At 62.3% G+C, this 11,921-nt stretch overlaps 1 protein-coding gene across 4 annotated transcripts; it reads right to left on the bottom strand.

Annotated features, from left to right (window-relative positions):
* Window positions 1–8: 8 nt before the first annotated feature.
* On the bottom strand, window positions 9–11,843 carry CARD9 (caspase recruitment domain family member 9). 4 transcript variants are annotated; one of them, XM_008005638.3, is made up of 13 exons: window positions 9,930–11,843; window positions 8,274–8,472; window positions 7,699–7,836; window positions 7,234–7,538; window positions 6,915–7,094; window positions 6,687–6,830; window positions 6,336–6,461; window positions 3,684–3,875; window positions 3,277–3,318; window positions 2,832–2,877; window positions 1,244–1,320; window positions 570–646; window positions 9–487 (listed from the first exon to the last, which is right to left on the bottom strand). In XM_008005638.3, the coding sequence occupies exons 2-13, from the start codon at window positions 8,455–8,457 to the stop codon at window positions 391–393; spliced, it is 1,608 nt and encodes a 535-aa protein (XP_008003829.1). In that variant the 5' UTR covers window positions 8,458–8,472; window positions 9,930–11,843; the 3' UTR covers window positions 9–390. The 4 variants fall into 4 exon arrangements, with proteins under 4 accessions (XP_008003829.1, XP_072878201.1, XP_072878200.1 ...); XM_073022100.1 differs by having other exon boundaries at window positions 249–487; window positions 9,969–11,843; XM_073022099.1 differs by having other exon boundaries at window positions 249–487; window positions 9,952–11,843.
* Between the last annotated feature and the right edge of the window lie 78 nt (window positions 11,844–11,921).

Consider the following 11,921-nt stretch of genomic DNA (forward strand, 5'->3'; position numbering starts at 1 on the left):
GGGACGGCCGCGGGGCTGCGCGCGAGTGTCCGAGCGGGAATGCGGGTCACCCGTGCTGTTTATTTATTTAAGCTGCCGTGTTTTCTCACACTTCTACAATGCATGCACGTATTGTGTGTTACATGGTGAAATAGAACAGACCCTGAAGTTACACAGATGGCGTGTGCATGGGGGTGGCGAGCACCCGCATGGCCTCCTCAACCTGAGTACCGCTTAACAAATAGCCCCAACGCCAGGCTGCCCGGCTGGGCCTTTCAGGGCACCAGATTCCTCGTTCCAGGCTAAGCCAGCGACGGCTCTGGGAAGTCTGCGCCCCAGGGCGTCGGCACCCCCAGGTGGCGGGAGGCCGGGCCGGTGGGTGTGCCCTGGACGGGGCCTGCGCTGCCGCGGCTAGGAGCCCTCAGTGTCCGTGTTGTCGCTGCCAGTGGTCTCCTGGTCCGCCTCCCCCTGCCGCCAGCCTTTCTGCATCTTCCTGAGGGCGCGCTTCCTGCGAAGACACGTGTCTCAGGCGCAGACCCGGCTGCAGCTCCCCAGCCCGTTTTGGAGAAGCCTGGGGGCCGCCCACCTACCTGCGGTAGTTCTCGAAACTCTCCTTGAGGCGCCGCCGCTCCTTCTCAGGCGGCTCCCCGCTGCTCAGGCCTGCGTCCTGGAGAAGGGGAAAGGCTTGGGCTCCGGACGGCTCCCCTGAGGGCACCCTCCCTTCTCTCTCGCACCCCCACTGGCCCGGGTAACTGCAGACTGGTGGGGAGGCGAGGAGGTCAGACAGCCTCAGCTCAGCGCCAAGCTCGCCACGCTTGGGACCTGCCTGTACCCGGGGAGTGAGCTGGTGTGGGTAGCCTGCATTTCAGATGCCAAGACACACGCAGGAGGCCAAGCCACGCTCCGGCCTGGGCTCCTGGCCATTGTTTCTACAACAAAGCCCGAGGTAGTCCTTGCCCTCAGGACTCCTGTGTTCACCTACTCAGGGTTGACGCCGCATCCACTGTAAAGGCCCCAAAGAAACCAGGACCAGGCACATCCACCTCCAAGCCCCCCGAAGCTGCTGCAGTACCCAAGAAAGGAGGGGGATCCACTTCGTGTCCCAGACACTGCACCCCAAGCACTGAGGGCAGAGACCCTGTGGTCACCCCTCAGCCGTTGTCGGGGCCACTGCAGGGGGTGCCTAGGGCAAGGAGCCACCCTCCCTGTGATCGGTCACCCTGAGGCTCACAGCTGGGGGGACCCCACCCTGAGGGAGCCTTACATGAGGGGTCCGCGAAAGCTGTTCCTGGTGCAGAGCTGCAAAGGGCTGTTCCAGGCTCCCCGCACCGGCCAGGCATCCTGGAAAGGAGAGTCGTGCCTGTGGGGCCTGCCCACCTGCAGGGCCACATACAGCAAGGGTGCCCTACCCCTCCCCGGCATTGCGGACACCTTGTGGGCCTGGTGGGGTCCCCACATGGGTCCAGTGTAGACTCTGCCTTCTGTAGATGAGACTGAGGCCTTATGGCCTCGCTTGCCCATTCATTGCTCCAGGATGCTGCCAGATGCCAGCCCAGGCCCAGCGCTCTTGCCAATGACCATCCCTCCCCCAACCTGGCTGCCCCCCCAGGCAGGAAGGCCTCCCAGACCTCAGGGGAGCTTAAACCCTGGCCTGAGCAGCACTGTCCCCCATCACTCCAAAGCATCTGTGGGCATGGCGGCCCTGGGGAGAGAGTTGGGAACAGCTACAGTGGCTGTCTGCGTCCTCCTGAGGCGGGGGCAGGGGTACTGCACAATTGGGAGAGAACCTTCAGGTGGTTAGACCCCATCAGAACCCACCAGGACCTGGGCAGACCAGGGGTCAGGACCCTTGGACAGAAACCATGCATGTCTAGTCTCAGCCCCGCTGTGGGGAGGGCCAGGCTGGGGCTGTCCTGGCCATTGGCAGCCCCTCCTTAGAGCCAGCCCCTCCCCTGCTCACCCTCGGACCTTCGTGCCTGCCCCCACTCCTGCCACGGCCACCCAGGGAGATGGGGGCAGTGCCTGAGCTGGATTCCTGGGTCTGCTCGCCTCTGTGCCTACATGGGGGCTTGGCGTCCCCAAGTTCAAGTGGTCTGGGCTGCGGCCAAAGGTGCTGGTCTTCACTTCCCCATCTGCAGCTCCTCCTTCCCCTTCCGCCTCTGCTTGGAGGCCACAGCCTGGTGCTTGGGAAGCTCGTCCAACTCCCATGCAGCCTCCCAGGGCCCCTCTGCTGGGCCCTCCCCGACTCCCACCTGACACCACCTTCAGAGCAAACACCTACCCCATCACCGATACCCGCTCCTGGGCACTCGGGGGCTGCTCCCAGCCAGCCACCCCAGTTCTTCCCCCAGAGAGGCACAGGGGGCCTGCCCTGCCCGCTAGAAGCCCCCACCACTGCCTTACCCCCACTGCACCGGGACACAGCAGGCCCTTGGCCACCCCTGCATTCGGCCCTGTCCCTCAAGCCACATGGGGCCCCGTCTCACCCCACTTTCTAGCTTTGTGCCCTTGGGCATTTGCTCATTACCACCTCCCTCTGCCCAGTAGGAAGCTTGGAGCAGCTGGGACAGTGGGCCTGCTCACCACTGCACCCCGGGGGGCTGCCAGAGGGGCCCCACGCTCTCCACCCCAGGGACACTTATCCCACCAGCTGGGCCTGGATTCCACTGGGCTCTGTAGTTTGTTCTCTGGGTGACCTTGGCCATTTTACTTATCCCCAGCCCTAGTTTCCGTCTGTGGGGTGGGGTTGTGGGGGCTGAGACAGGCACTGCGGCACGGGCTGCCTGTGCTGAAGACGGGCCTCGCTTGGGGCAGCCGGGAGGCCTCCGGGTGCACTGTCGTCCCCACCTCACCTTTGTTTGAGAGCTGGGTGTCCTCCAGGTCCTGGGGGAGCGAGAGCTTCCGAAGAGAGGCGAGATGTCCCGTTAGGTCACTCCGCCAAGGACTGGACCCGGCCACACTGCCCACCCCAGCCCTTGGCCCTCAGCTGGGTGTGGCCGTTGGCATCACCCCGTGCACAGAGCTTCTCAGAGACTCAGGTGCTCAGCAGACGGACGTGGGGGAGCCCAGCCAGGAAGGTCCCGCCATGAGGATGCAGGAGCTGGGCACTGTCCATGCCTTGCCTTACCCCTTGAGCCTTCGGAGGCCTTAGCATTTGGCCACCTGCTCTTCCTCCACCGAGCCCAGCCCACTGAGCAGGGCCACGTGACGGGCAGTGTGGGGCTGTGCCTGGTGGCGGCTCAGCCAGGACCCCAGGTGAAGGAAGGCCAGCCTCGTGCCGGCTGGGGTCTCACTCACCTCCTGGGAGCTCCTGGGTGAGCCATCCTCCAGGTCGGAGCTCTGTGGTCGTAGAAAATGGGGTGGGTGGGCTGTGGGGGCAGAGGGCTCCCCAGGCACAGGGTGGGCAGGGCACAGAGCGGGATCCTCCAGGGAGCCCTGGGCATGCCCTTAGCCACGCCAGGCCCCCTCCATGCCCAGAACAATATGCTAGGCTGCCTGATGGCCAGGCCCAGCCCCCACGCCGGCCCTGCAGCCCCATTTCCTGCTGGGGCCCTGAGCTGCTCCTGTGTCCTCACCCCACTGCGAGGAGGGGTTCGGTTAGGTGGGGGGCGTCACAGAGGAGGGTGGGGTTGGGAAGACCCATGTTCCCCCGGCCCTGCGTCCCACCCGCCGGCTCCCCTCCCTGCCCCAGGCCCCAGACCCACCAGCACAAGCGTCTCCAGCTGCTGCCGCCTGAGCCTGCCCTCCATGGCCAGTAGCTGCGCCTCACGCTGGAACACCTGCAGCTGCAGCTCATCCGCCTTCTCACCCAGCTCCCGCACCTGCTTGCGCAGCGCGTCCTTCTCCTGCAGGCCCCGGGCGTGCTGCAGGTGCAGCTCCTCCCGTGTGGCGATGGCCTGACGGGACAGTGCAAGGCCGACCCTCAGTGAGGCCCCCAAGCTCGCCCTGGGCCCTCGGCCTGGCCGCCCAGCTCCGAACAGAGGCCCCGGAGGACGTCAAGCCGCTGGGTGTGGAGGCTGGCCACAGCCCCTCCCTTTGTGTGCTCTGTGAACATGAAGTCAGCATCTGAGGGATTGTAAAGGTGACAGTTGTCCCTGCTGCCCTTCTGTCTCCTCCCAAGCCTGCACCCCCGGTGGACACAGCATGTGCTGTGCACTGCCCTCCCCCCCGCCATACACACGTGCACATTTGATAAATTTTGGATGCGGCTTGATATGGAGACCCTGACTGTCCATGGCTAAAACTCCTTCATGAGCGCAGCACTCTTTACCACCCCATCCCCACTGCGGATGCTGAGGTAGGTACAGGAGCGAACGTGAAAACAGACGGCCTGACCACCCCTGCAGACGAGGCTGGGAGGCCCTCACCTAACCCCTGCCGCCTGGACTGGAGCAACGGCTGGCAGCTTCCCTAATCCCTGGCCAACGTGCTCCCGCACAGCCCGGTGGGAGCCCTCGCCCTGGGAGCCACACCAACCCCCATGGGGGCATGACTGGATCTGCCCTTTTTTCCCCATCTTGGGGTGGGCCAGGCACGAGTGAGGCTGTGGTGGGGCCGCGACAGGAGCTCTGAGCCTGTGCTGCTCTCATGGTGGCCAGGGCTTGCTTTATGGCCCCAGGGGTCTCGTTTTAAGGCTCCCGATGTGGACAAACTGCCATCCAGACTTTTGCCGAAGAAGCAGTGGTGTCCATTGGAGACAACCTCCAGGATGGGACTCAGGACGGGGCATAGGAAGCAGACACAGCCCTGCCCCGTGACGCTCCATCCAGCTCACAGCATGTAGCACTCGAGGCCTTGCAGGCCTCACTCCGGTGGCCCAGGCTAGAGTGCAGTAGCGCAATGGTGACTTGCTGCAGCCTCAGCCTCCTAAATAGCTGGGACCACAGGCCGGGCGCGGTGGCTCACGCCTGTAATCCCAGCACTTTGGGAGGCCGAGGCGGGCGGATCACAAGGTCAGGAGATCAAGACCATCCTGGGTAACACGGTGAAACCCCGTCTCTACTAAAAATAGAAAAAATTAGCCGGGCGCAGTGGCGGGCGCCTGTAGTCCCAGCTACTCGGGAGGCTGAGGCAGGAGAATGGCGTGAACCCGGGAGGCGGAGCTTGCAGTGAGCCGAGATCGCGCCACTGCACTCCAGCCTGGGCGACAGAGCGAGTCTCCGTCTCAAAAAAAAAAAAAAAAAAATAGCTGGGACCACAGGCATGCACCACCACGCCAATTTTTTTTTTTTTTTTTTGAGTTGGAGTCTTGCTCTGTCACCCAGGCTGGAGTGCAGCAGTGTGATCTCAGCTCACTGCAACCTCTGCCTCCTGGGTTCAAGTGATTCTCCTGCCTCAGCCTCCTGAGTAGCTGGGACTACAGATGCCCGCCGCTACACCCAGCTAATTTTTATATTCTTAGTAGAGACGGGGTTTCACCATACTGGTCAGGCTGGTCTTGAGCTCGTGACCTCAAGTGTTCCACCTGCCTTGCCCTTCTAGAGTGCTGGGATTACAGGCATGAGCCACCATGCCCGGCCAATTTTTGTATTTTTTATGGAGTTGGGATCTCACCATGTTGCCCAGGCTGCTCTGGAACTCCTGGGCTCAAGTGATCTGCCCGCCTCAGCCTCCCGAAGTGCTAGGATTACAGGCAAGAGCCACTGTGTCCAGCCAAGTTTTTTTTCAAGATTAAAAAAAGCTACTGGTAAAACAAAACAGAATGTTTTCATTTTTGTAAAATAAAATCAAAAAGATATATAGATAGGTGATAGATAATAGATAGATGATACATGGATGGCATGATAGATGATTGATTGATAGATGATTGATAGATGGATGATAGATTGATAGATAGATGATAGATGATTAATAGATAAATAGATGATAGATGGATGGATGGATAGATGGATGACAGGTAAAATGATAGATGGATGATAGATAGATTGATAGATAGATGATAGATGATTAATAGATAAATAGATAGATGATAGATAGATGGATGGATGGATAGATGGATGACAGGTAAAAGTCTGTAAGGTGGAGCCGGAAGGTTGAACATGGTTTTCCCTGAGAGCAGGCTGGGGTGGGGAAGTATTGACTTCATCATTGTTTACTTTTTTTTAATGTTAAATATTACTTCTGTCATTTAAAAAACAGGCCAGGTGTGGCAGCTTAGCCTGCAACTCCAGCGCTCTGGGAGGCTGGGGCCGGAGGACTGCTTGAGGCCAGTAGTTTGAGCCACCCTGGGTGACACGGCAAGACCCCATCTCAAAAACAAGAAAGATTAAAAACTCCGTGACAACTGCCCTCAAGGGGTGTGGCCCTGTGCACCCACCCGTGAGTGGGGTGCTTTGCCCGCCCCGTGAGGTGCCCACCTGGTCCCGTTCAATGGCAACCTCCTCCATCTGCAGCAGGATGGCCTCAATGCGGTCCTTGTACATCTTGGAGTCTTTACGCAGGGCCAGGCACTGCAGCTCGAACATCTCCTTCTCCTCCATGCACTGCAAGGGGCGGCAGCTCAGCCCCCACAGGCCTGTGGCCCCCCATTCTGGCCCTTGGGGTGTACTCGGGGCAGGGGCTCAGGAGCATGTGGTCAGGCCAGTTGGGATGTGGGGGGAGGCCATAGGAGTCCCCAGGCCCCACCTTCTAGGCACAGAGTGGGCGGAGCTCAGCCCACCCAGCGTGGCTTGGCCTCAGGAGCCGCATCGCCCTGCCTGCCCTCCTACCCGGAGGCGTCGGGCCTCGCCCTGGCGGAGGTCCTTGCGCAGGGAGAAGATGGTGTTGGCCTGCTCCTGGTGGTCCCGCAGCGCCTGCCGCCAGTCCTCCTCCAGTACCTGGATGTAGGGGCTACTCCTGTCCAGCTTCCCCTCCTGAAGGGGGCAAAAGGCAATGGCTTGGCTGGGAAGGCCCTGGCTGTCCTGCCCGGGCTGCACCCGCCCTGCCTGCGGCCCCACCTGGACGGAGGCCTCCAGCTCCTGCACCCGGGCCTGGAGCAGGGCCTTCTCCTGCTGCAGCTCCCACAGCAGCTCCTGGCTGGGCCTCTGCTCCATGGCATGCCTCAGCTTCAGCGTGTGCTTGCGCTCCACCTTGCAGTCGTCCTCGGCCTTCATGAGGCTGTGCTTGAGCCGGTCAATCTGCGGAAGGTCCGGTGAGCCCGGCTATCCCCTCCAGGCGGTGACAACAGACCCGCGGAGCCACCCCTGACCGCCCCAGCCTGCAGACCCCGCCAGACTAGGCAAGGGGGGCCTGGTTCCCCGGGGGCAGTGGGCGCACCTCCAGCTGCAGGTCACGGTTCCGCATGAGCGCGGCGCCCTTCTCCTCGCTGTGGCGCGCCAGGCGCATGGCCAGGTCGTAGTTCTCCTCCTTGCAGCGCTTGAGCTCACGGCTGCCGGCCTCGCACTCCTCCTTGAGCCTCTGCACCCGCTCCTGGTGCTTCCGCAGCAGGCTGTCCTTCACCCGCAGCTCCTTGATGAAGTCATCCTTGGAGCTCAGCAGCGCGGTCAGGTCCTGTACCTTTTTCTGCAGCTTCATGACCTCGGTCATCAGCAGCTGAGTCAGGCCTGACTCCCCGGACGCGTCTGTGGGCCGCGCCAGCGTTAGACGGTGCCTGTGTTCTCCGGTGGCCCAGCTCTATCACGCCTTGCGCTGTGGCAGGAGCTCAGGGCTCCTAGGGATGGGGGCCTGGCAGAGGACCCAGCACCACTGCCCGCCCCCACCACCGCCTTCCCCGTCACTCACCAATGATCATGGAGAAGACACGGGCCGGCTCCTTGCCCGTGACCTTCTTGTACAGCTGCGGGTAGTAGAGCTCCAGGCTCTCGAGGAAGGCCACGTAGCCCTTGTGGCCGGTCCGCTGCAGGATGTCCAGGAGCACACCTGCGGGCCAGAGGGGCCTAACTGGGGGCGGGGCACAGGCGAGGCAGAGGGCTGGGGTGGGTGGGCCCGGGGGCAGGGACAGGTGGAGGCTGGGATGCAGATGAGGTGTGCTGTGGTCTGGGTCCTGGGTGAGGCACCCTGTGGATCTTCGTACTAGACTGGGGACAAAGTGCTGCCCACCCGTCCCTTGGCTGTCTCAGGAGCCCCCGATGTGGTGTGAGCCCCACTGCCCCTCTTGGCAGCACCGAGCTGGCAGGAGAGGCTGGGGGACAGGGTGGCCATGTGCCAGGGTTGAGGTTGGGCCTCACTGGGAGGCCAGGGGCAAAGCCAGGCAGGGCTCTCCCGGGGTCGAGGGTCAGGGTGGCAGAGCGTGCAGCCACCTCCAAGCGGGCTCCTTGGTTGGGTTTGGGGCCTGGGGCCTGCGGGGCAGCACTGACCCACTTTCCGTTTGCGGATGACCAAGTTGGGGTCACTGAGCACCTGCTCCTCATCATCGGGGTTCAGGACCTTGCACTGCCGCAGGTAGGGCGTGATGCGCGAGGGGTCGATGACCGAGGTGAGCATCACCCGGAAGCCCTCCAAGACGCTCCAGCACTCATCGTCGTTCTCGTAGTCCGACATGGCCTCGCAGGCAGGCTGGGGGGTGTGGGGCAGCCGCTGAGAGTGACGCCAGCTCCTGCCCCCACCCAGGCCCGGCTCCCGCTCCTTCTTAGACGCTGGGCCAGGGCTCTCATCAGGGCTGTCGAGGGGGTCAGCCCAGGGGCATCCAGGAGAGGTGCCCAGCTCCATGTCCCATCCCCACGCTGGATCCCCCAGGGAGGCGGCAGAGACACAGTGACCCGCTCCCCACCAGAGCAGCCGAGGGCCCCTCCACAGCCTTTCCCAGCCCCTGCTCCTGCCCCTTGGCCATCCGTGTCACCCAAATATGCAGCGGGGGAGACACAGATGGGGTCTGAGAGAGGAACTGCCTCCACAGCATGACCCGCCTCTGGCTTCTGCCTCCTGGACACTCCCACCGCGCCCTGGAGCCTACAAGGGCAGCCACCTCCATGGGTGGAGGAGCTGTGGGCACCTGCCTGGCACTACGGCCAGCCCAAGCTGGGTGAGAGCAGGTTGGCCAATGACCCTCCCACTAGGGCAGCAGCTGGGAGAGCCGGTTCTGGTGGAACTTCCTCATTCCCCTGACCGACGCCTGCTCACATCCCGGGCTGTGCCCTCCCTCCCTCCTCCACGGCCGGCTGTTGATGATGCAAGAGTGGCCACCTAGCCCTGCCACAGCTGCCAGGGTCGCTGCACTGGCCGGGAAGAGCTGCCCACAGGAGCGTGTCTCTGTCACTCCCTGGTGGCCCCGCAACCTTGGGAGGGGCTGTTGCCCTTGGCTGGCCAGGAGTGCTGCTTTCTCCAGGTTCTTAGGTGCTGCGCACCAGTGAATCTCTGGACTCTCCTCCTGCCCCAGATGAGGCCCGACCCCCATCCCACTGGCTGAAACAAGAGAACTACCCATGTTGGGACCAGGCACTGCTGTCCCTTTCTGCCAGCGCGGCGGAAGCCTCAGCCGCTGAAAGCCACTCCCTCTGGGACTGGGACTGGGGCAAGGCTGGGAACCACCACATGGTCCTGCCTCCCACGCAGGTCCCCGGTCCTCAGCCTCCAGCCCCGCTGGGAAATGCTGGTTTCCAGCCTAAAGGAGCTGGGTCACTACTCCTGGAGACACTTGGTCTTTTGAAGTGTTTGGTCTTGGTTTTTTGAAGAATATCTCAACTTCCCACTGTACTTTGTGACCCCGTTCAGGACAGTTTTGACAGACAAGGGGCTGAATAGAAACACCGGCCACACAGCGGACAGTCCTGGGAACACTGGGCCCCTTTCCTGCCTCCCCAGCCTGAAATGCAGGGTCCCACCTGCCACCGTAATGCCACTGAAATGAACGTCTCCGCCCAGTGGCCATGAAAGGGATGGGGCAGCGCCGCGGAGGCTGCCTGGCTGCCTGTGGGAAGCCTCATGCTGCTCTGCGGGGATCAGCGCCAGGATCCTGAACGAAGCTGGCGCCGACCTTCTTGGTCACTTTCCAGAAAAGTACCAGACCCACCCACCTGAGGGTCTTCCAGGAACTACCTGCACGGCAGACGCACCAGAAGCCTGGGACGGGGAGCCTCGGGGAGATGCTGCCCGGGGCTGCAGGGAGGGAGGAGCGCGCCGGACGCCTGTGCACTTCCTGATGGCTTAACTCCACAGTCCCGCCAGTCCTCCCACAGGGGGACAGTCCCTGGTGGCCTGTCTTCTGATTCGCCCAGCCCAGGAGGCCCCGAGAGGCAGGCGGAAGTGGAAGTCCTCTGCCCTCCAGAGGAAAACTGCTCTCAGACCTCCCAGCCCTCCCAGCCTGGCCGGGGGCCGGGGGTCCTGAGAATGCCCCAGAGGCCCAGCCCGGGCACCTGGCAAGTAGAAGACAGCAGAGACCCCCAGGAGGCTGGATGAGGCCAGACCACACCCAGCCGCTTTGACCTGGTCATAGGTTTCTGGAGGCTTCTTCAGGAGGGCATGCTTTGTCCTGTGTGGACACCCTTGCCCTTGCCAGCATCTCGGGACAGCGGGGCAGGGCATGTGCAGGGGGGCACACAGCCACACAGCATGGCCAGCACACGCCTTGGTCACGAAAGGGCTGCAGCCCACCTTATGGAACCCAGGAGGCCACTGCAGCCTGCCAGGGGCCATGGCACCGGCCACCACCCAGCTGCACATGGGGGAGAAGCGTCCCTTTCAGAAGTGTCGCTCGATATCATTATCCTCGTCACGAGGCACCCCTGCTCTTCTCCAGGATGCACGTGAGGACTGAGGCCACTCCCAGGGTCCCCCAAACCAGCTTCAGAAGCACCAGTGACGGCAGGGCACAGCTTGCCCCCCATCCACGGACAATGGGCAGCAGAATCTGCCCTGAACTGTGCACTTCAGCGTGTGGGCTGCTGGAGCCTCATAACTGCAGGCTTGGGAGCCCCCAGGCCCCGCCTCACCCGGTAAAGCTGGTTGAGCCGAGTTGCCACCCAACAGCTTTGAGAAGGGGCCGCCAGGCTGGAAGGCCAGGAAGCTGGTGCGGAGCTCGCCTAACTGTTCCCAGCCCCCGGCCCTCAGGCCTGACATCACGCATTGAGGAGTGGAGTTAGGGGTCCTCTGGGGCTCTCGGGAATGCCACACTCCAGGCTGGGCACCTCACTAGCAGCATGAGCGAGTGTGCAGGCAGGAATGCCGTCCTGGGCCCTGCTGGGGAGTGGGCCCGAGCTGGCGCCAGGCCCTCATGACCCAGTATTTCCCCAGCTTGTAAAACGAGGGACCCCAGTGATTTCCCTGTGGTGTGTGTCCTTAGGAATTAACACACATACCATGTTCTCTAACCATATCGGAAGCTAAAAATCAGTAACAGATATCTGGAAAATCCCTAAATATTTGGAAATTAAATAATATACCACTAAATAACCCACAGGTCAGAGTGGCCACCAGGAGACTAGGCACCAGTTACTAGAGAACCAGGCACAGCAACACATGCTCAGGAGCGCGGCCGGCCATGGGACCGTCCTGTCTGCCAGGCGCCCAGGGCTGAGGCCCCATGGTGGTTCCAGTGAGGGAGTGAAGCCCAGACAGCCAAGGGCCTGGGGGCGCTGCTGCCACAGAGACGAAGGAAAGGGAGTGAGGGGACAGACGAAGAAGATGGCGGCTGGTCTTATGCCAAGAAAGGCCCATGCAAAAGGAACAGTGAAAGCTGTGGGGGCTGCCATCGTGTCTGGGTAGCCAGGTCACCTGTTCCAGGGAACCTCCTGGGTCAGCTGGGGCGGTGCGAGGGCTGGCAGCCATCTGGGGAGGGGGCCGGCTCAGCATGAAGAACAAAGCCACAGGTGCTTTCCATGAAATGGGCGAAAGCCTGCTTCTCTGCTGGGAGGGCAGCCAGGGTACAGGAGGCCTCGAGGACCCCAGTGCTGGGCCCCCAGCACCCTGCGTGTCCCTGAACTGCCTGCACTAGGGTGGCTCAGCCACCAGGCAGTGGCCTGACCCCAGTCGGGTGGGGGATCCCTGTACACTGCCCAGTATCTCAGGAC

Source organism: Chlorocebus sabaeus, chromosome 12, assembly GCF_047675955.1.
Source record: "Chlorocebus sabaeus isolate Y175 chromosome 12, mChlSab1.0.hap1, whole genome shotgun sequence".
Taxonomy (NCBI): domain Eukaryota; kingdom Metazoa; phylum Chordata; class Mammalia; order Primates; family Cercopithecidae; genus Chlorocebus; species Chlorocebus sabaeus.